Source organism: Xyrauchen texanus, chromosome 10 (assembly GCF_025860055.1).
Source record: "Xyrauchen texanus isolate HMW12.3.18 chromosome 10, RBS_HiC_50CHRs, whole genome shotgun sequence".
NCBI lineage: Eukaryota > Metazoa > Chordata > Actinopteri > Cypriniformes > Catostomidae > Xyrauchen > Xyrauchen texanus.
The window spans coordinates 5,258,708-5,281,969 of NC_068285.1; the positions used below are offsets into that span (position 1 = coordinate 5,258,708).

General features: G+C 43.2%; 1 protein-coding gene across 1 annotated transcript in view; it reads right to left on the reverse strand.

The window, feature by feature from the left end:
• LOC127650409 (ectonucleotide pyrophosphatase/phosphodiesterase family member 2) overlaps positions 1-19,562 on the reverse strand; it is a 29,472-nt gene extending 9,910 nt beyond the window's left edge. The window contains exons 1-21 of the mRNA XM_052135838.1: positions 19,466-19,562; positions 18,453-18,549; positions 17,911-18,042; positions 17,706-17,831; positions 17,541-17,601; positions 13,990-14,087; positions 12,801-12,880; positions 12,596-12,715; positions 11,036-11,091; positions 9,806-9,871; positions 6,683-6,755; positions 6,278-6,386; positions 6,042-6,164; positions 5,248-5,279; positions 5,036-5,163; positions 4,871-4,934; positions 4,696-4,783; positions 4,385-4,554; positions 3,510-3,567; positions 422-561; positions 53-176 (exon numbers count right to left, since the gene is read on the reverse strand). Of these exons, the coding sequence (XP_051991798.1) occupies positions 53-176; positions 422-561; positions 3,510-3,567; positions 4,385-4,554; positions 4,696-4,783; positions 4,871-4,934; positions 5,036-5,163; positions 5,248-5,279; positions 6,042-6,164; positions 6,278-6,386; positions 6,683-6,755; positions 9,806-9,871; positions 11,036-11,091; positions 12,596-12,715; positions 12,801-12,880; positions 13,990-14,087; positions 17,541-17,601; positions 17,706-17,831; positions 17,911-18,042; positions 18,453-18,549; positions 19,466-19,483 (1,963 nt within the window). The 5' untranslated portion in view covers positions 19,484-19,562. The remainder of the gene's footprint in view (positions 1-52; positions 177-421; positions 562-3,509; positions 3,568-4,384; positions 4,555-4,695; positions 4,784-4,870; positions 4,935-5,035; positions 5,164-5,247; positions 5,280-6,041; positions 6,165-6,277; positions 6,387-6,682; positions 6,756-9,805; positions 9,872-11,035; positions 11,092-12,595; positions 12,716-12,800; positions 12,881-13,989; positions 14,088-17,540; positions 17,602-17,705; positions 17,832-17,910; positions 18,043-18,452; positions 18,550-19,465) is intronic.
• Between the last annotated feature and the right edge of the window lie 3,700 nt (positions 19,563-23,262).

The window sequence follows — 23,262 nt, forward strand, 5'->3', positions numbered from 1 at the left end:
TGTGTGTGTGTGTGTGTGTGTGTGTGTGTGTGTGTGTGTGAGACAGACTCACCGGGTGGGTACAGGAATGCATGTGTAACATCAGGCTGTTGGCTGTATGTGTTGCAGGTGTGTGTGACTTCAACACGAGGATCTGCTCTCACACACTCACTGGATGAGGACACTGCTGCTTCCACCTGCACACACGAACACTTTAAGGATATATATATAAATAATCAGATTACAGAATTCATACTGTAAACATCAGCAGCAGCATTGATACAAGATCAGTTTGTGCGAACTTCATGAAGCCAATGTGTGTGTGTGTGTGTATGTGTGTGTGTGTGTGTGTGTGTGTGTGTGTGTGTATGTATGTATGTGTGTCTGTCTATGTGTGTGTGTGTGTGTCTGTATGTCTGTGTGTGTGTGTGTGTGTGTGTACCTGTGTTGTTAGGGTGAAGGCTGTCCACAGCGGCATGTTGAGTCGGTGACTGTAACCGCTGCAGTAATCGGAGTGACACAACTGTGTGTATGATGTGTGAAAGAGAACCGCTGGACGACCAAACAGCAGGTGTGTGACATCTACACACACACACACACACATCATGAAACACAACAGCATTACAGAATCATGAATCAAAGCAGGGGTGGGTGAAATGACCAAAACCTTACATCACCATAGAAATATTATAATACTGTAATGCCTTTTTTTATAATATAGTCAGTGAATTCAATATTTCATAATATTAGTCGTAATTATGTAGTTGCATATCATGTATACATTGGATATACAAGTTATTGTCATCATCTAAACATCTGGAACATTTTGAATTTCACAGTGTTGTTTTACTTAAAGATGCAATGAGAAATCAAGCTAAACCAACTTGATTTAATGAACACCTCGTTTCTGTAGTCCAAGTTATTTCTTTATTGAGAATGTTCGTTCCTGCTCATTAACTGCTTGGTTACTGACGTAACCTCCGTTCCCTGATGGAGGGAACGAGACGTTGTGTCAAGGAAGTGACACTTGGGGTCACTCCTGGTATCTCTGATCTTTGAGAAAAGGCCAATGAAAATTGGCGAGTGGAATTTGCATGCCACTCCCCCAGACATACGGGTATATAAGGAGCTGGCATGCATACACTCACTCAGGTCTCGCACTGAGGAACCGAGACAAAGTCCCAGCCGATTCAGCGGGTAGTTCGGTGTCATGGCAGGAGGGACACAACATCACGTTCCCTTCATCAGGGAACAGATGTTACGTCAGTAACCAAGACTTTCCCCTTCTGTCACTCACTCGATGTTGTGTCGATTAAGTGACATTAGGGGTCCCTATGGAAAACGACTACTGAACTGTGTTATGTGGACAAGCTAACTGCTCAAAAATAAGAACTAGCTGACCAAACCGTGGCCTCTTCTCTTTTTTCTCTTCAAAAGGAACAAAATTGTTCAGCTGGGGCCCATATAAGGTCCACATCGGGGGTGTCCCTCCAAAGAGAAGGATACCGTGGAGACCACACCGTGTCCGGAGAGGGAGGGGGCCTTTAGAGTGGAGATACATCACATGGTCGGAAGCGCGTCATGTGGAAGGGTCCCACGGTAGATCCTACCCAAAGAGGGAGGAGTTACTACAAACATGGTGTACGGAGGCATAGAGGCCTCTGCCCAAGGAAGACACAGTTTACCAACAGGGAAACCCTCTTGTGGGAAATACATCACATGGGGTTATCAACGGGATAACCAACACATGTGGAGCACCTACCCCAGTACAGTGCCTATTTGACACACGTACTGGGCAAGTGGCGAGTTTCTTCGAAAACTCACCAGCCACAGGGCTAAGGAGGAAGGACATCCAGGGTCCACACTTTAGTGTATATGATTGGGAGAATGAGCGCACGTCTTCGCCTCTAGGGAGGGGAAAGGCGCTATATGCAAGAGGTACACCCGGCTAGTTGTCCCGAGACTTACCAGTTTGAACCCAGCCCGCTGCTCTACAAATGTCTGCTAGAGAGGCACCGTTGGTCAGAGCCCAGGACGCTACACCCCTAGTAGAATGGGCGCAGCCCCGCCGCCTTTTTTGATTACGATGAAGTAGGTGCTGTAAAAACCCTTCCTCATCTTGGCTGGAGGAACAGGCTCTACAACTGTGTTGGACATACCAGCGGGCAGGGCCTTATGATGGGGCGGATCCTGAAGTGCCACTTGTGTCCAGGGACATCAAAGCAGACTGACTCCTTGTGACCACTCTCGGAGCAGCCTGGGATGGACTGGACTTCCTGGGCTGCCCATCTCAGGGGCACTTGAAGCCATTCTCAGGTTCTTGGCGGCCTACTGGTGTGGGCTGTGGCGGAGACGGTGTTACCTCTGCAGGGAGATGCCCTCAGGGTGCGGGGTATTGAGTCGCGCTGGGGCAGGATGTGTTGAATAGCCTCTGTCTGCTTCCTCACCGTTGGAAACTGCCGGGCGAAGACCGTCGCCAAACAGGCCAACCTGGGAGACAGTGGCAACAAGGAATCGAACCTTGTCAGCCTCTCTCGACTCGACCAGTTTGAGCCAAAGGTGGCATTTCTGGACCACCAAGGTGGACATCGCCTGCCCGAGAGACCGCACAATGACCTTGGTCAAAATCAGCTCCTGCATTAATCCGGCGTCAGGACTACCCTCGTGCAGTTCTTTGAGTGCCTTGGCTTGGTGCATCTGCAGGAGTGCCATGGTATGCAGGGTGGAGGCGGCACGTCCAGCAGCACCGTAGGCCAGTGATGACGTGAGCCTACATGCCCTGGACAGGAGCCAAGTGGCGGCACTCTGCAGGCAAATGCACCGCGACCGTCTGATCCACCTGAGGAATCGCAGAGTACCCCCTTGCCGCCCCACCGACGAGGGTAGTGAGAGCGTAGGAGTTCGTGAATTGGGTGCGGGCAGTAAAAGGTGCCCGCTGTAACCGCGTAAGCTCCTTATGCATATCCGGAAGAAAGGAATGGGGGAGTGGCATGCAATTTCCACTCGCCAATTTTCATTGGCCTTTTCTCAAAGATCAGAGATGTCTGGGGCTCCCAGGAGTGACCCCTAGTGTCACTTCATCGACACAACATCGAGTGAGTGACCGAAGGGGAATAAAGATATATTCTTTCCATAAGGCTCTTGATTATTAAAGTCATCTCTATCGAGAATACATGATTATCTGAAGACAAACATGGCTGTTTGTTTCCTCAAATCAATCATCATTGAACAGAATTTTAGTAAGGATGATGATGTGAAGTTTAAAAATCCTTTACTTTGGTACATGACACAGTTTTGTAGCGGTTTTATGGTTAGAAAGTTGGACATTTAAGGTAATTACTCAAATGGGTCATATATGTTTATGCAATTTACACAATGTAACAAAATCTGTATTGATTGACACTTATACAGTCAGCACAATATATATCCGCCCTAAAGCATGTGAAACTAGTAAAGATTCATTCACACTCATCTGAACTACTCAAACATAATGCTCTATGACAGAACAGAAGGAGTAATAAGATCTTAACTGTTGAACTGTGCATCCACTGCCGGAGAAAATCTCTGAGCGTTTTCTTCAATGTTATTCTGTAAATGTAAGCACAGATTGACTTCTGTAAGACATTTATATTCATCCCTATATTCTGAAGGATTCGCATTGATATTCATGCATGATATCCCCAGTTTTCCCAAGCAACCACTAGGTGGCGTACGGATGATTGTAATCGCCGCTGGGCTGTTTTCTGGTTACATTGTTTCTCTATATGTAACGAGACGAGCGTTGAACAGCATCCTGGTGTTAGTTGCAGTAACAATGAGCTTGTTCAGTTGTTGCTGTCATGATAAGTTGAATTAGCGAATCATATCAATGCAAGTAACCTCAGGCCATCGCTTCTTATGCCAGGTGTATTTGAATACTGCTCATTATCCAGCTTATTACAGACTACTCGCTAAATAATTAAAGAAATGCACATGAAACATTGATTTAAGCTGAAATGATTTAATGAGCTGACTTGCTGAGATCACAGAGATCATAGAAGTGTGAAAGATGAATCACAATATCTGGTCTGATAAGTCTTAATCCCCTGATGTGCGGTTATTACTCAGAAATATCTGACCACTAGATGCGCCATTGACCAATCAGAATCCAGTATTCTAGAGATCCGTGTAATAAAGTATTTGAATGGTTCTTCACCTCCATGTCATGCATTAAAATCATTTAAGGCACACTTCTACCCACTCAGCGCTGTCAAAAGACCTCATCGCGACTATCGGCAAATGTTATAAACGTCATATAAACGCCGATGTGACTGAAAACACCAGAGACACGGAAAACAAATGAATCTTTTTCAGGAAAAATGTGGATACTGTATATCATGAATACACCAGTGTGTGTGTGTCTGACCTCCTCATCACAGTTACAGCCCAGGTCACGGGTCACTTCAGAGGGCGGGGCTAAAGGTTTAGGTGAGGTCACTTCCTCTGGCTGTGTGGGCGTGTACGGAGGGTTTCTCAACACGCTGTTCAGACTGCCGTGTGTGCCGTTATTAGGGGCTGGGGTCAAACCCAACAGATCTACACACACACACACACACACACACACACACACACACACACACACACACACACACACACACACACACACAGACATTATCATGAACCCTCCATTATTAGGTCCGGATCCTCCTGTAATAAACACTGATGGCGTTCGCTCACCACACATGATGTTATACAGCTCAATGTTTTCAAAAACAGGAACTTGTGTCTTGAAATTGAAGCTCGGGCCGAATCCAAGAAATATTGTCTAAAGACAAAAACGCAACAATGCAGCCTGAGAAAATGCCGACAGATGGACAGATATATTGATTGATCATTGATTAGGTTGATTGACCTGCATGCTGCTGATCTTGTTGTCGAATCCATGATCTCCAAAGTATCCGCAGGTCACGGGTGATCTGCTCTCAGGACACACAACACACATCCAGATGAAACATTGACTGCTGTGTGTAATTATTAAGACTTTGAGGATAGCGAGTAAACCCACGCTTTTACACACATTGCTACTTGCCACTTCCTGTCCACGAGCAGGTGTACGTCCTCGATGCGTCTGTTGTTGGCGTAGTGCAGGCGTTTGGGCAGGTGTTGTTTCAGGTACGGTTTAAAGTGCTGATTCGGCATCTTACACTGACAGGAAAGGTCAAAGGTCACATGCAGCACTAATTAAAATCTGACAGATGTCAGTGCTGATGATGTGTTTCATGTACTTACTGTTAGATTAGCTACAATCTCCTTTGGATCATCTGAAAATAACAATCATATGAACAGTTTTCAGAAACAATTATCAGTTTACTCTTAAACTACTGTGTGTGTGTGTGTGTGAGTGTGTGTGAGTGTGTGTGTGAGAGAGAGTGTGTGAGTGTGTGTGAGTGTGTGTGTGTGTGAGTGAGTGTGCGTGGGGGTGTGTGTGTGTGTGAGAGAGAGTGTGTGAGTGTGTGTGAGTGTGTGTGTGTGTGAGAGAGAGTGTGTGAGTGTGTGTGAGTGTGTGTGTGTGTGAGAGAGAGAGAGAGAGAGAGTGAGTGAGTGAGCGTGTATTTATCACTTTGTGGGGACCAAATGTCCCCATAAGGATAGTAAAACCCGAAATGTTTGACCTTGTGGGGACATTTTGTCGGTCCCCATGAGGAAAACAGCTTATAAATCATACTAAATTATGTTTTTTGAAAATGTAAAAATGCAGAAAGTTTTCTGTGAGGGTTAGGTTTAGGGGTAGGGTTAGGTTTAGGTTTAGGGGATAGAATATAAAGTTTGTACAGTATAAAAACCATTATGTCTATGGAAAGTCCCCATAAAACATGGAAACACAACATGTGTGTGTGTGTGTGTGTGTGTGTGTGTGAGTGTGAGTGTGTGTGTGTGTGTGTGTGTGTGTGTATGTGTGTGAGTGTCTGTGTGTGTGTATATGTGTGTGTGTGTGTGTGTGTGTGTGTGTGTGTGTGTGTGTGTGTGTGTGTGTGTATATGTGTGTGTGAGTGTGTGTGTGTGAGCTCTGCAGGGGTACACACAAGCTGTGTTGGTGTTTTTGGGTCTGATTCTCCCTGAGGATCCTGCCACAAGTGTGAGAGTGTCAACATTGAGTCCATAAGAGCCCAAATACTCTGTACGATCACAGTGAGATTCCTCCATCCCTGAACACACACAGATAATGAGAGGTCAGAGGTCACAGCAGTTGAGTGTTTAAGACTCAAGTTCATTTGGTTGATGTGAAAGTGTTTTTCTGTGAGTGTGAATGGAGTCATACCGTGATCGCCCACCAGAATGACGTTGACACAGCGGTGCAGGTTCATTTGCTTCAGTCCGTTCATCAGCTGACCGATGATATTATCGATCTTTCTAAGAGTGTTATCCAGCTGCCACACACACCACACACACACACACACACACACAATGTTAAGTGAATGTCAGTGTTCAGGTGTTCACCACTGTAATTACCAGTTTGCAACCAAAAATATTTTCCTTGTAAATCACACACACAAATACTTACATACACACACACACACACACACACACACACACACACATACACACACACACACACACACACACACACACACTTACAGTGTTTTCATTTTCCATGTCAATGTTCAGGTGTTCAGTGTTGTGTGAGACTGCTGTGTAAATTCTCTGTGTGTTTGTGTAGTTTTACCTCATTACTCAGAGGACCCAGAATGTGTCCGTATGTATCTGGTTGTTCTGAGTGAACAGCGTAAACATATGGCCTAAACAAACAAAACACGCAAAACTACAGTAAATAACCACTACACAGTACATACTAAACTACAGGGACACAGTGGTGAATCTCATGAAAACATGCTCACATTTCAGCACAAGATCAGTTAAAAACAAGTCATTATATTTTGAAAACCAAAGCCTATTTTTGGGACCATTGTGGTTTTTGCATTGTGACTGTTACAACGAAGGAGGTCACAACACATAACAACTGACAAAAATCAAGCAAACAACAGGGCTTTATATACACAATGACAAATGAGTTAATGAAACACAGGTGAGGACAATCAAGGACAGCTGGCAGTGATGGGGGCAGAGAATTATGGGAAGTGTAGTCCATGGCAAACAGATGACAGGGGCAAAACACAAGGCAAAACAACAGAGAATCATAACATAGCCCTGGCTCTAATGGGTGGCTCCTGATGCCCAAGGAAGGCTGGTGAGGCAGGCAGGGCCAAGATGGGGCCAGAAACCAAGGATACCAGAGCAGAACAGGTGGAAGGCTGGGAGACAAAGGAGACCAAAGTAGCTCAGGTTGACAGCTATGACACCAGGGAGACCAAAGCAGATTAGGCAGATGGGCAGGAGACTCAGAAGAACAGAGCAGGTCAGGTGGACGGCCAGGAGACCCAAAAGACCACCTCAGGGTAGGGACTGATTCAGGAGGTCTGGTTGGTGGCCACAGGGCTGAATCAGGGTTAGGGTTAGGGTTAGGTAGCCACAGACTAGAGACTGGAGCCATGAAAGACTCTGAGGGCAGGGCCGTGGCAGGCGGAGCTGTAGTAGGCTCAGGGGGCGAAGCTGTGGCAGGCTCAAGGGGCTAAGCCGTGGAAGGTGGAGCCATGGGAGGCTCATGGGGCGAAGCCGTAGAAGGGGGAGCCATGGCAGGCTTGAGGGGTGACGCCGTGGAAGGCGGAGTCATGGGAGGCTCAAGGGGCGGAGCTGTGGATAGTGGAGCCATGGGAGGCTCAAGGATCAAATCCATAGAAGGCGGAGCCATGGCAGGCTCGAGGCTAAGAGTCCAGGATGACTGGGAAATTACCTCAGTGGTCTTGAACATGGACAGAGTCTGTGGTCGTAGGCATGGGCATGGACAGAGGCTCAGGTATGACCTCTGTGGTCGTGAACACTGGCAGAGACTTGGAAATGGAAGCCTTTAACCTCCTCCTCCTCTGTGAGGCAGAAGTTGGCAGCACAGGCTCTGGGACAGATGAGGCTAGCATCGCAGGCTCTGGGACGGACGAGGCTGGCAATGTAGCCTCGTCCGTCCCAGAGCCTGCGTTGCCAGCAGGCAGGAGTACTGACAAGCTGTGAGGAAGGGTCTTTGCGTCCCTACGCACCGACATCAGTGGTGGATAATTCAACTTGGAGACAAGGGCTGAGAAGGGCTTCAAGCAGGGAGTTGCAGAAGTTAAGGTTATGACATGGCGTGGAACCAACTTAGACTTGAATGGGACATGGAGTGGAGCACACCTTCCGAGTGGAAGGCTCGGAAACAGGAATCGGGATAGATTGAGGAGGATCCGCTGAAGCGAATGTCTCTAATATCAACTTAGCATATTCTTCCCATATGTAGTCTCAGGTCACCAGCAACTCCCTCCACTGGTGTGCAATGAGACCAATCGAGTACATGGACTACAGTGTAGCATCAGAAAAGTCTGAGCTCTTGGCAAGGACACAAAACTGACGGGAATATTCCGGGACAGGTAAGTTCGCTCGAGTCAGCTGAATGAAAGGAGCAGCTAGATCCATTTCGGCTAGTCAGTTGTTCTGTTAAAATGAAGGAGTTCACAACACATAACAACTGACAAAAAACAAGCAAACAACAGGGCTTTATATACACAATGACAAATGAGTTAATGAAACACAGGTGAGGACAATCAAAAACAGCTGGCAGAGATGAGGGCAGGGAATTATGGGAAGTGTAGTCCATGGGAAACAGATGACAGAGACTCATTGTGACATTATCTTTGTGACAATTAACATTATAAGTAACAATAAAATCACAATATGAGCATGTGCAACTACATCACAACAAGCTGCTGTTATATTTATTTTTCAACTCTGTGTTGTTTATTTCTCCATTCTGATTGGTGCACACCGATGAGATCTGACCAATCAGAATGCAGCGCACAGACAACAGAACAGAAACTGGGAAGGCGAATAAAGACAAACAAAAAGGAAACCAATGTTATCATGTATCATTTAAGAATTCTTTCCCTTCTGAAATGCATCTGTCAACGAGGAAATGCTTGTGTCTCTGTGGGTAATATAATATATCATAATTAACCCTTGTGCATCAATTAAAAAAAGTTACACATAGGTTCATTATGGACAAAAATGTCCATGTCTGGTTTTGTTTACATAATGCCACTGTTGTTGTTTTAGGAAAAAATGAAAAATAGTAATTATTTTCAATTTAATAAATGCTAAACAGAATTGTTTTTATTTTTATTATTAGAGCCTCAGACACATACAAACCACACTCTGAAATCCATACCAACACACTCACACAATTATATATTCATAATGTATCTAATTGGCTCTATAATATGCATAAGCCAAAAACAGCAGAAAACAACATCAAAAGCGATGATATGCCAAACCTGAAAAAATGGCACGATCTGGTAAAAAATATTTCAAATGTAAATTTTGAAGCCTTGCCAACATAATGAAAGCATGTTAAACAAGATTGCATAATTTTATAGTTAAATGGCACTGGGATTAAAAATCGCAGTTTTAATGGGTTTCAATGTGCCATTTTTGTCCAAAACGACGCTAAGAGGGAGTATTTTGTGTAACCAGTGCAAAAAATATTTTTTTAAAGAAAATAGGGTGAAATATTAAAATTCCAATAAAAATTCACACCTGTGGAAAATTGTATGCAGTTAGCATTAACAGAGACAAAGTTATCAAAAAAACAAAACTGAAAAAGCCAAAAATGTCCACAAGGATGCACAAGGGTTAATATATTTCAGTGTGAAATCTGAGGAGCACGTGTTCTTGACCGGTTTCATGAGATGTTTACATTGAGTCTGACCTCTCATCATCAGGCAGGTGCAGCCACTGAAGAATAGTGAGAATTCTCCTTTCTAATGGAATCACCCTTGAGAGAGAGACACAGAAAGAGACAGAGAGAGACACAGAGAGAGAGACACAGAGAGAGACAGAGAGAGAGACACAGAGAGAGACAGAGAGAGACACAGAGAGAGAGACACAGAGAGAGACAGAGAGAGAGACAGAGAGAGAGACACAGAGAGAGACAGAGAGAGAGACAGAGAGAGAGACAGAGAGAGAGACACAGAGAGAGACAGAGAGAGAGACAGAGAGAGAGACACAGAGAGAGACACAGAGAGAGAGACAGAGAGAGAGACAGAGAGAGACACAGAGAGAGACACAGAGAGAGAGAGACACAGAGAGAGCAGAGAGAGACAGAGAGAGAGAGACAGAGAGAGAGACACAGAGAGAGACAGAGAGAGAGAGAGAGAGAGAGAGAGAGACAGAGAGAGAGACAGAGAGAGAGACACAGAGAGAGACAGAGAGAGAGAGACACAGAGAGAGACAGAGAGAGAGAGACACAGAGAGAGAGACAGAGAGAGACACAGAGAGAGACAGAGAGAGAGACAGAGAGAGAGACACAGAGAGAGACAGAGAGAGAGACAGAGAGGTGTTTAGTCATCCAGAACACAATGGCTTTTCTCTACACACAGACAGATGTCAGAGCTGTTGTTGTTCTCTTGTTCACGAGTGGCTGCTTGCATCTTCATAACTTTGTCATGAGAATCATTCACGCTTCGTTCAGAGGAGAACTGATCCACGATGAATGACCCGTGTGTGTGTGTGTGTGTGTGTGTGTGTGTGAGGTCTTTGTTTGGATCATGTGTTGATTAAGTCATGAGTGAGTTTGCAGTGACACTCTGAGCTTCACTCGAAACACCAAAAGCTGCTTCTGATTTCAGAGCAAAACCTCTTTCAAAATCATTTTTCATTCAAAATAGTCCATATTACTAGATATGCTCTCACCAAGTTAATGTGATATTTGTGTAGAAATGTTTGTTGGCTGATGTCTTTGACATGTCACCTTTATCACAGTTTAACATAAACACTGAAATGTTCAACAGAGCACTAGTCAATTGAGCTTTAACATTTCCTCAGCTGGTTTGCAACAGTTATAAACTGAAATAGACAAACAGATAACAAGCAGATCGTTCAATGGGATAATTCCTCTCTACATTTCAGTGGTGTGTTTGGGCAGTGTCTCTGTGCTCACCACGGCCAGAAAAACGTTCCCGCTTTCAACCTCTGTTCCTCTGCTGTGATCCAAATCTGACGAGACAGGCAAAAAACTGATGACTGCACTTTAAATTGACAACAAGAGCTTTCATGCAAACTGTTCACAACGTCAAACGTACATATCCAGAAACGTTTCAGGAAGTAATTCCGGTTTCCACACTTTTTGACCACAAATTAGATTTTCCATGACATTTCTAGTCATTTGTGATTACTGGATAAGGATTTTTAAAATACTAAGCCACATGCTAAAAACATGCTAGCAACACCTGGTTAGAGGTTAACCATGATAACAATACATAGCTACATGATTAAACATTTTAGTAATGCCTCGCCAACTAGGGCTGCAACTAACGATTATTAGAACGATTATTCGACTATTCAGTGATTATTGCAATGATTAAACACATTAAATATAACTGCATTAAAGTTGTAACGCATGTTAGCAACACCTGGCTACTTGCTAAACATGCTAACAATGCCTAGCAACATGTTAGCAATGCCTAAGGACACGTTACATCATGCTAGAAATGCCTCAAAAAATGTTAGCAACACCTAGCTACTTGTTGAAACATGGTAGCAATGCCTAGCAACATGTAAGCAATGCCTAAGGACATGCTAACAATGCCTAGCAACATGTTAGCAACACCTATCTACTTGCTAAAACATACAAACAATGCCTAGCAACATGTTAGCAACACCTAGCTACTTGTTAAAACATGCTAGCAATCCCTAGCAACATGTAAGCAATGCCTAAGGACATGTAACATCATGCTAGCAATGCCTAGCAACATGTTAGCAACACCTATCTACTTGCTAAAACATACTAACAATGCCTAGCAACATGTCAGCAATGCCAAATGACACATTAAATCGTGATAGCAATGCCTCAAAAGACGTTAGCAACACCTAGCTACTTGTTAAAACATGTTAGCAATACCTAGCTACTTGCTAAACATGCTAACAATGCTTAATCTTTCTATCTGATTGCTTAAATTGGTTCGACCAAGCTTGTTTTTTGATCTACTGAAATATCTATATTAACCTATATTAAAACTGGTTTAATCTTTCAGACAAGCCAACATCAAATTATGTCTACAAAATTTGTCAATGTAGTTCACATTTGTGAACCAGTTTTGATTCTATATAAAGAATGACTCAATTCAATAATCTGCTCACTATGGCATTTGAGCACACTTTACTCTACACAAGAGTAATATCTAGCTGATCATTTTTTTACAGCTAAGTATAGCAAGAAAACTGTATTTTTATCATAGAATTTTCCATTACTTTTAAGATTTTATTATATTTCAGCATTTTTTAGGCCTGGAAACCTGAACCGGAACCCTGTTTTTTCAATTTCTTAATCATCCTTCCTTCCTTCCTTCCTTCCTTCCTTCCTTCCTTCCATCCAAAAGCGGAATTATGGCTGCATTACTCCTTGAGTTAACAATGCAGATTAAATGTTTCTTATGTCATTTATACTGCAGCCTCATCTTTGATTGGCTGAGGTGTATGTGTGGGAGGAGTCAGGACTCACAGGCTGCCCGCCCCACCAACGGTGATTGAGTTTCTCTCGTCCTCTCAGTTTGAAATGGGCTTTGAAAATGGGGTCGTACATGGAGTTGCACACTATCCCGTGAGACTCTGGATACAAACCCTGAAGAACACACACACATGATGAACACACAATCACACACACGGAGGTCTGCTCTAGTGATGGTGTGTCGTGCAGTGTGCCATACCGTGGCTAGCGTGTAGAGGTTTGGGAAGGTTTTTGATGGGTACATGGGTCTCATGTGAGGGGCGTGAGTTCCACATGATCCTATGAAACAGAATCAGTTACAACTATGAAAGAAACAGACAGGATCAAATGCATCATATATAAACAAGAAGCTACTGTACTACAAACAGAATGAAACAGTGGCTTTGTCCTAAATGGAGCACTTGACATGGTCTCATGGTCTTCAGAGGGTGTTCAGTCATGCCCGTGGAGATCATCTTCCTTATACTGTGTTCCAGACAATTCTCCAACCTTCTACTTGAAAATATCCACTGGACCGGATCACAACATCAAACATCTGACTAATAAAGGTCTTTGACTTCAGTGGAGAAGCATAAAGAGAGTATAATGTGCCGTATTTAACGAACCTATCCCTGCAAACACTTTATTATCATGCAATGCAGGAACTTTGATTCATTGGTGCATATTATTTAATAACAGTGCATGTTTATAAGGTTTGTCACTGTCCTATTATCTCCCTGAGACATGTTTGCGTGGCATCATGCACTTGCATCTTGGCAAAATCAGAGTTGAGGATTTCCATAGTTGGAAGTGGTGTTTCATTGCATTTTTCCAAATAGGAAGTATGAAATTTCATCTTGCAACTCGAGAATTCCCACCTCTGACTTAACTTGTAATGCAGCATCAGTTCAAACACACCTGAAACATCACAGTCTTTGAGTTTGCCTGTACAGACAGGTGTGTTGCTGTAGGGTTACTAAACTAAACTCTGCAGGACGCTGGATCTCCAGGAGCAGAATTGAACACTCACGAGCTCATGAGAGGAACCTGCAATGGTACAGACTTCACAGTGGTCAACTACCCAACAGTCCATGTGACTTTACATCACAAAAGTGTGGACTCAGAGGAGGACCGTGGCAGCTGAGGACACATTTGGGACAGAGCCAGAGTTAAAGGGACTGTCCCTGCTGAAAAGACCCATTTAGAGCAGCATGAATTTCCACGGTGGTGGAACAGCAAAGCTATCTAAGATGTTGGACAACAGTATGGTCTTATTAAAGATGTTAGTTGAATAAGCCAGGCTTGCAGGTTAAGCTAGCTAAGAGGTCTGGTAGAGACACCAATATGCATCCCATACACTGAGGACCAGCAGCCCAAACATAAAGTGATTAGACGATTAGATGATGTACTCAGTTTGTGGATGTTGGGGAAGACAGTCTTTCCTTTCTTCATGTAAGAGGCGCGGAAGCCGTCCAGAGACAAGATGATCAGAGGAGGACGGACAAATCTGCAACAACAAGTCAAGTCACATTTATTGGGATAGCATTTTGCACAATGGACCTTTTTCACACAAATGATACTTTGTGTTATATTACCCTAGCATTAATTAAAAACTAGTTTTCACTGCTGCAATATAGATTCTAATACAGCTGCTGAGGGAGTGACAAAACATTTGGCATCTTCCTTCCTTCTAACTGCTCAGATTCCAACATGATCACACGGGAAGTCGGCATGCTGTTTCCAAAAGTCCCAGCACAATAAGATCAGGAACAGTATGCCGACTTCCCCTGTGATCAAGTTGGTTAGTGAGTCGGCATACCATTGCTGATCTTAGGGTACTGGAACTGGCATGCTGTTTCTGAATGTTCGGGTACCCTAAGATCGGTAACAGTATGCCGACTCACTGACCAACATGATCACACGGGAAGTCGGCATGCTGTTTCTGAATGTTCCGGTACCCTAAGATCGGTAACAGTATGCCGACTCACTGACCAACATGATCACACGGGAAGTCGGCATGCTGTTTCTGAATGTTCCGGTACCCTAAGATCGGCAACAGTATGCCGACTCATTGACCAACATGATCACACGGGAAGTCGGCATGCTGTTTCTGAATGTTCGGGTACCCTAAGATCGGCAACAGTATGCCGACTCACTGACCAACATCATCACACGGGAAGTCGGCATGCTGTTTCTGAATGTTCCGGTACCCTAAGATCAGCAACAGTATGCCAACTCACTGACCAACATGATCACACGGGAAGTCGGCATGCTGTTTCTGAAAGTTCGGGTACCCTAAGAACGGCAACAGTATGCCGACTCATTGACCAACATGATCACACGGGAAGTCGGCATGCTGTTTCTGAAAGTTCCGGTACCCTAAGATCGGCAACAGTATGCCAACTCAATGACCAACATGATCACACGGAAGTCAGCATGCTGTTTCTGAAAGTTCCGGTACCCTAAGATCGGCAACAGTATGCCGACTCATTGACCAACATGATCACACGGGAAGTCGGCATGCTGTTTCTGAATGTTCCGGTACCCTAAGATCGGAAACAGTATGCCGACTCACTGACCAACATGATCACATGGGAAGTCGGCATGCTGTTTCTGAATGTTCCGGTACCCTAAGATCGGCAACAGTATGCCGACTCACTAACCAACATGATCACACGGGAAGTCGGCATGCTGTTTCTGAATGTTCCGGTACCCTAAGATCGGCAACAGTATGAAGAGTCACTGACCAACATGATCACACGGGAAGTCGGCATGCTGTTTCTGAATGTTCTGGTACCCTAAGATCGGCAACACTATGCCGACTCATTGACCAACATGATCACACGGGAAGTCGGCATGCTGTTTCTGAAAGTTCCGGTACCCTAAGATCGGCAACAGTATGCCGACTCATTGACCAACATGATCACACGGGAAGTCGGCATGCTGTTTCTGAATGTTCCGGTACCCTAAGATCGGCAACAGTATGCCGACTCACTGACCAACATGATCACATGGGAAGTCGGCATGCTGTTTCTGAATGTTCCGGTACCCTAAGATCGGCAACAGTATGCCGACTCATTGACCAACATGATTACACGGGAAGTCGGCATGCTGTTTCTGAATGTTCCGGTACCCTAAGATCGGCAACAGTATGCCGACTCACTGACCAACATGATTACACAGGAAGTCGGCATGCTGTTTCTGAATGTTCCGGTACCCTAAGATCGGCAACAGTATGCCGACTCATTGACCAACATGATCACACGGGAAGTTGGCATGCTGTTTCTGAAAGTTCCAGTACCCTAAGATCGGCAACAGTATGCCGGATGTCACACTTCGTTATATGCTCTGAAACACTTACCGCTTTAGCCTTCGGGGGCAGTGTTTTTAAATTCAGTCAACTCATACCGATTTCGGCTAAAGAAAAATCGGCACACACTTGCCAAAAATAAGGCTGCAGATTCTACTATAGTTAAAGTGACCGTTCAAGCATAATGTTTTAATTGTCATTCATTTACTCGCCCTTATACGGAGCCCCGCTAGGCCCACTGGGAGGAGAAAATAATAACTGACTTTTACGTTTCCTCACAATAAGTTTACCATGGTTTTACTATAGTAACCATCTTTTAACCTTGATATTCATAGTAAAACCCTAGTAATAATACAGAAAATGGAAATCTATGCTAATAAAAAACATTATGTTGTGGTTATCATAGTTTTACTATACAAATACCATGTTTTACTAAAGAACTATTGTAGACTGCGGAAATAATGTTTCTATTGTAATACTGTAGTAAAGTACGTTTTTTTGATTGTTTTTGTTTTTTTGCGGAAACCATGACTTTAATACAGTATACTGTAGGCTATTATTTAATCTTCATTAATTTATTGATTATTATAACATAAAAAGGAATAGGCTGAAGTTTATTATACATACACTTTATACCTCTCTAGTTTATTCTCTTTAAATATTTCCATTTACAGTTCTATTCACAACAATATAAAAGACAATATAAAGAACAAAATAAGAGCTAAATGGCTAACATTTATCAATTTAATTAATCAAATTTTACAAAATGCATGTTAAATGTTAGGCAGTGTGTTAATCTCAGTCACCATTCACTTTCATTGCTTCTTTTATCCATTCAATGTAAGTGAATGGTGACTGAGACTGACATTTTGCCTAACATTTCCATTTGTGGTCCATAAAAAGGTTTTTATTTATGGCTGAACTATTAATTTAAAGGGACACACACACAAGTAAACAAGACAAACTCTGAGAGCAAACAGGAGTGAGTCGATGGACGTCCCGTTGTGGGATTGTGGAACAGAATGCACATGGAGACAGAAATGGCAAGATACAGTTTGATTTATTTGGCCATCAGGAAGTTCCCAAACAGCTACAATGAGCGGTTGCTTTAAGTGTTGGTCAGATGGTCTCTAAGTGGACTGGTTCCAGAATAAACTGCTATGTGGACCAGACTTCATGATGACGGGGTGTCTTCAGCCTGGTCCCATGTAAGTTACGCGAGCATTGCAATATTTTTGCATAACTGAATTTATGAGCTTCATTACACGTTTGGCTGCAGTTTCCAAGTGAAATGTCCAGCGGGGGGCGCCAAAACCCAAAGGTGAATTTTATATGGCGGTTTTAGTAATGTACCTCCTGTAACCTACATCTTCTGTTTTAAGACATCTCCAGCTCACGGTTGAATGTTTAGATGTTTTTCTGTGTTGCTTAAGATGTTCTGAGCTCTCCTCTCATGGGTTAGTCAATAAACACAACCCGCTCCTGACCGATCGCCTCTCTCTGATGAGTCTGAGCAATATTAGCGTGAGCGTTTATTATCAAGAATGTAGTTTCAGACTATAGATGACGTTCAAGCGCTCGCTCATGATCAGTGCGTCCAGTATAGACCTGCGTGATGATTGGCAAACACCTGAAGATCACATGACTCACCCTGCAGGGCATTCTGGGCTCTGAATCTCCTCACAGTCGCCGTCCACCCAAGAACTGTCTCCTACAACACACACATACAGGTCCATGACATGCCAAACGGTTGTCAGCTAATCTGAGTATTGAGTGAGCGTTGTGTGTAGGTTGTTTTAGGGTTGTGTGTCTGACCCTTGCACAGTGATCTGTAGTTGGTGCAGCAGTCTCCTCTCTGCAGACAGTCGTCTGAACACTGACAGGCGTAATCTTCATTCCTGACGTCTCCACACCGATCCTCCGAGCACTCGAACCCTCTCGCTGCACACAGCGACGCACTATAATTAAAGATATGTTTTAGAAACGGTGTGTGTGCAGGTGTGGGTTGTGTTGGCCTCACCTGTTTTCAGACATTGTTCATCAAAGTCGGAGCAGCAGCTCAGGTACGTCTTACACAGATTATCACACCTGCAGTTTGGAGGCTCCGCCTCTTTCAGCTCGAAACAGCGACCTTTACACGACCCCGAAAAATCTGACAGCACACACACAAACAGCAGCTGTTCCTGAACATTATATTCACATATGTGAGAAACATGTTCGTGTAAAATAAATGTCCCATCTATCATCAGCCGGTGTGTTCCAATCAAACTTTAAATAGTGCCATTTTTATTTAATGCAGCAGTAATGAGAATATATCATAACATCATTGCATTAATGAGAATGTGTAACTGTCATTAAAATAATATCACAATGTCAAACATCTTCATTTTCTATATGGAAATATCATTTCTGGAGTAAAACAGCAGCAGGCTTGTTTCGATCTTCTGTGTTCTGAATTACTGCGTGAAACCAAATATTCTAGTTATTGTGAGCATTTAATTGTCAGTCCTTGTACAGTTATTCATTTAAATGAACAGTATAGATGTGTAAATATGGTCTAACCTCTGACCGGCGGCGGAGTATCATCCACTTCTCCTGAAGACTGACCAGCCTGAAACACATACCCCTCACACACACTCAGCACTAACACACACACCACCTGAACACACACACACACACACACATATACACAAACACATATACACACACACACACACACACATATATACACAAACACACACACACACACGGTTAGTAAGTGATTTAATGACAGTAAAATCATGTTCATATTGTTTATGTCTTGTGTTTATACTTTATAAACAGTATTTTAATGTTGACAGATTAAACCCCATTGACTTCCATTGGAAGTGTCTCACTGGAACACACATTTAAAGAAGAGGAACGAGTCGAAATACATTTTTAAATACTGTCAATTAAACCCGGAGTGTGAAATATCGTGTTGAACCGCATATGATTTCTGACACTTCTGCAGTGTTCTCTGCGCATGCGTGATGGAGTCATTATGGTGAATGTGAGTGGGGTGTAAAGGGTGTCGTGACAGGACGGGACGGTATGGGACAGCAGCCAGATTGAACACGGTTTCCTCATCACACTTTAAACACTCTCACAAACAAACATAATGTACATCTGACAAATCATCTGCACTCATATCTCACTTCTACACATTATATCCTTTCATGAGCTGTATGAATGAGAATAAATGATCTAATAAACATACAGTCTTTAATGACATAGACGCATTCATGATGCACGTGACAAAAACAGACAGGACTCTTAATTTAATTCTAATTAAACACACTTAAGATCGTCCCGGCCATGAGTTCTCTGTAACGTGTTAAACATGGACAAATACACTGACAGTTCAATAGTTTGTATTTACACACCAGCTTGCGAAATCTGACCTGCAAACCGACCCACACTGAACAAACCCGACATTTATTCCTAAACTAGTCCATTACAAACGCAACACTTATTTGGCATTATAGCTGCTGACTTCACTGCGTCACGCGCCGCATTATTCCTCAAATAATCTTACGTTTTAATAACAATCTTACCAGTTTTCCCACGCTCATGGTTATTCCCGTTAATCGTGTTGATCGCGCTGCTCCGCTACTGCTGCTGCGCGCGCCCGTGCATCTGTGCGCGTTACCCGAGCGCGCGACCTCAGGTACTCTCTGCGCGTGCGCCGGGAATGAGCGGGAACTCTGAGGCGACTTCGATGCCTCGAATGAAGTAAAATACGCTGATATAAAAGAAAATACACCAAAGTGCGAGAACTGATATATGTATTTGGATCATTTAGTTTTTTTTACATAAATTACGGCAGTTTAAAGTTCCACAGTGAGTTTATAAACGCCTGGAATCGGAATGTTTAGAGCTGCACCAACATGCCGGAGATTCCCAGAAAAACTCATCATATACCCAGTAAATAGTAAAGCGTGTGTGTGTGTGTGTGTGTGTGTGTGTGTGTGTGTGTGTGTGTGTGTGTGTGTGTGTGTGTGTGTGTGTGTGTGTGTGTGTGTGTGTGTGTGTGTGTGTGTGTGTGTGTGTGTGTGTGTGTGTGAGTGTGTGAGCGTGTATTTATCACTTTGTGGGGACCAAATGTCCCCATAAGGATAGTAAAACCCGAAATGTTTGACCTTGTGGGGACATTTTGTCGGTCCCCATGAGGAAAACAGCTTATAAATCATACTAAATTATGTTTTTTGAAAATGTAAAAATGCAGAAAGTTTTCTGTGAGGGTTAGGTTTAGGGGTAGGGTTAGGTTTAGGGGATAGAATATAAAGTTTGTACAGTATAAAAACCATTATGTCTATGGAAAGTCCCCATAAAACATGGAAACACAACGTGTGTGTGTGTGTGTGTGTGTGTGTGTGTGTGTGTGTGTGTGTGTGTGTGTGTGTGAGTGTGTGTGAGTGTGTGAGTGTGTGTGTGAGTGTATGTGTGTGTGTGTACTCCTCAGGCGTGTTCCACTCACACATTCAAGATGACACACCTTTGTGATTGACAGGTGAAAGATAAAAAGTTGTTTTGGTACTGAGACTGATCTTTGTTGAGATTTAGCCATAGGACAACTATCTTAAATATTTTATTTATTTATTTATTTTTGGTAAAAATGACCGTACTGTTGTCTATGAACCATATGATGTTGTTCTTAAATAACTATGAAGTTATCAATGGTAATACCTTAATAAATACCATGGTATTTACTAAAGTACTGCAAAGACCATGGTATTACCATCGTACTATGTCCAGAAGAACATGGTATTACAATGGAAGTAGGGGTTGCATGACTGATTTTTCCCAGTCGACTAGTCGTGACGTCTGTATTTATATGTGAACTGATTGGATGTGTAAACATCAACCATCAGTCTATGTAAGTAGAAAGTACCTTTTTATTAGAAATGCTCAACAATAGGGGTCTGTGTATCTCAGCGAGTATTGACGCTGACTATCACACCTGGAGACGTGAGTTTGAATCCAGGGTATGCTGAGTGACTCCAGTCAGGTCTCCTTAGCAACCAGATAGGGCCGGTTGCTAGGGAGGGTAGAGTCACATGGGGTAACCTCCTCGTGGTCGCTATAATGTGGTTCTCGCCATCGGTGGGGCGTGTGGTGAGTTGTGCGTGGATGCCACAGAGAATAGCGTGAAGCCTCCACATGCGATACGTCTCCACGGTAACACGCTCAAGTCACATGATAAGATGCGCAGATTGACGGTCTCAGACGCGGAGGCAACAGAGATTCGTCCTCCACCACCCGGATTGAGACTAATCACTACACAACCACAAGGACTTAGAGCGCATTGGGAATTGGGCGTTACAAATTGGGGAGAAAATCATAAAAAAATTAAAATAAAAGACTGCATATAATGTATGTACTATGGGACCACGCATTTGGCATACACTGGCAAAGTGGCGCATGCCAATGCCCTAACCATTTGCGTACGTGAAGTAAGTTTCGGCCTTTACTCATTAATATGAGTGAATCTTCCCTTACCATCCTACATTTTCGAAATCCGCCCCCCGCTGTTTTTCCGACAGACGTGTAAATCATGTGGAATGTGATTAGTCGACTTTAGGCTGACAGTTATATACGTTATAATAAGTTATAGTCAGCTCGTCAATGCAACCCCTGAATGGTACATGCCAAAAGAAGTACCAAAGATTTCTGTTTTTGCAGCAGAGCAGCATATATATTTACTTCAAAAACAAATCAATAATAAATGATATTTTAGAGAAAAAACACAGTTTCTTTACTTAATAATTTATTTTATTGTGGATTTATTAGCGGCACAGCTGGAAAGTGGTGCAGGAAGCACTGATGTATTTAACTTTTGTGGTTACTGAATCATTATAAAAGAACTCACATGTGTGTTTCACATGTATATACAGTACTTATATAATACTAAAGGTCTGTTGAGTATGTGCTTTTTAAAGCCCCTCTTAACCTTGTATTTTGACTTATGGATGGGGAGGGGTTATTATTTGATCAGACTGGACTTTGGATCAAAAATACTAAATAATGGTAATTATTTCTGAGATAACTCGCTTGCTGAATGACTCATGCGTGAGGTCACGTTACAACTGTAGCATACTATTGTTTTTATAACCTACTGCCTGCCAGCAGTACACTAGTACTCCACTCTAAACAGGTCACTGGTTCAGGGTGTTGGGAAGCTTCTGAATGGCTCACTGATGTAGATGAAGTCTGGATTGTTCTGATTGAAACTGGATTCGTGTTTGAGCAGATCTTCACAGCTGCTGTTTGAAGAGCTGAAGACAAAATGAACATTGACCAGAGATGAACAAATATTTACTACCTAAAAGTGCACACGCAACAGCTTTCTCACATGTCAGAACCTGTAAAGATCCATATTCTTCCCGTCAGTGTGGGCAGGGCTGTTTGTCTCCTCTGATCCAATGATATCTGTATTTTCTTGTAATATCTTATTTCTTTATTATAGGATTCTCACACCAAGAGTAAAAGGACATTTGTAGAGAAGTTGGTCTGGCTGTTTCTTATTATGTTGTCAAAAGTACCTGTACCTGTAAGTCGGCATGCTGTTATGGAGTGGTGGTGGTGTAGTGGGCTAAAGCACACAACTGGTAATCAGAAGGTTGCTGGTTTGATCCCCACAGTCACCACCATTGTGTCCTTGAGTAAGGCACTTAACTCCAGGTTGTTCCGGGGGGATTGTCCCTGTAATAAGTGCTCTGTAAGTCACTTTGGATAAAATAAAAAAACAATTATGAAAGTTTCGGTAAGCTAGGACCGCCAACAGTATGCCGACCCACTGACATGCCCTATCTCCCATCGGACATATTTGGAACGGCTCAACAACCGTTGCTTTCCCTCGTGGCTCGACTGGAATCAGGTTGCGTCAGATGCATGGGACACCACAGCCCATTAAAACGAGGAAGTAAACACGTTTGTTTAAACAATCACGAGCATGTTATATGCTCTGAAACACATACCGCTTTAGCCTCTGGAGGCAGTGTTTTCAAATTCAGTCAATGTATAGCGATTTCGGATAAAGAAAAATCGGCACACACTTGGATTTGTCTGTGAGATCAGGCTGGTGCTGCATAAAGTGAATGTGTGAAGCCGCTCATGCGCTAAGAAAACTCTGAGCATCGCACACTGTGCTTGTAGTAGATGACAGAGAGCTCATTCACTGTGAAGCTACCGCCGGAGAGGTTCAAACAGAAGAAAGTGGAAGTGGTTTGACCAAATAGACGCTATGGATGTTACGCTAACCCTATATTCTGCTTGAAAGCTTCACTTTATTTAGTTGAGCAGCTACTGGAAGCTTCTAAAACAACCAATTTAACTGTTACTCTTGTGTAAA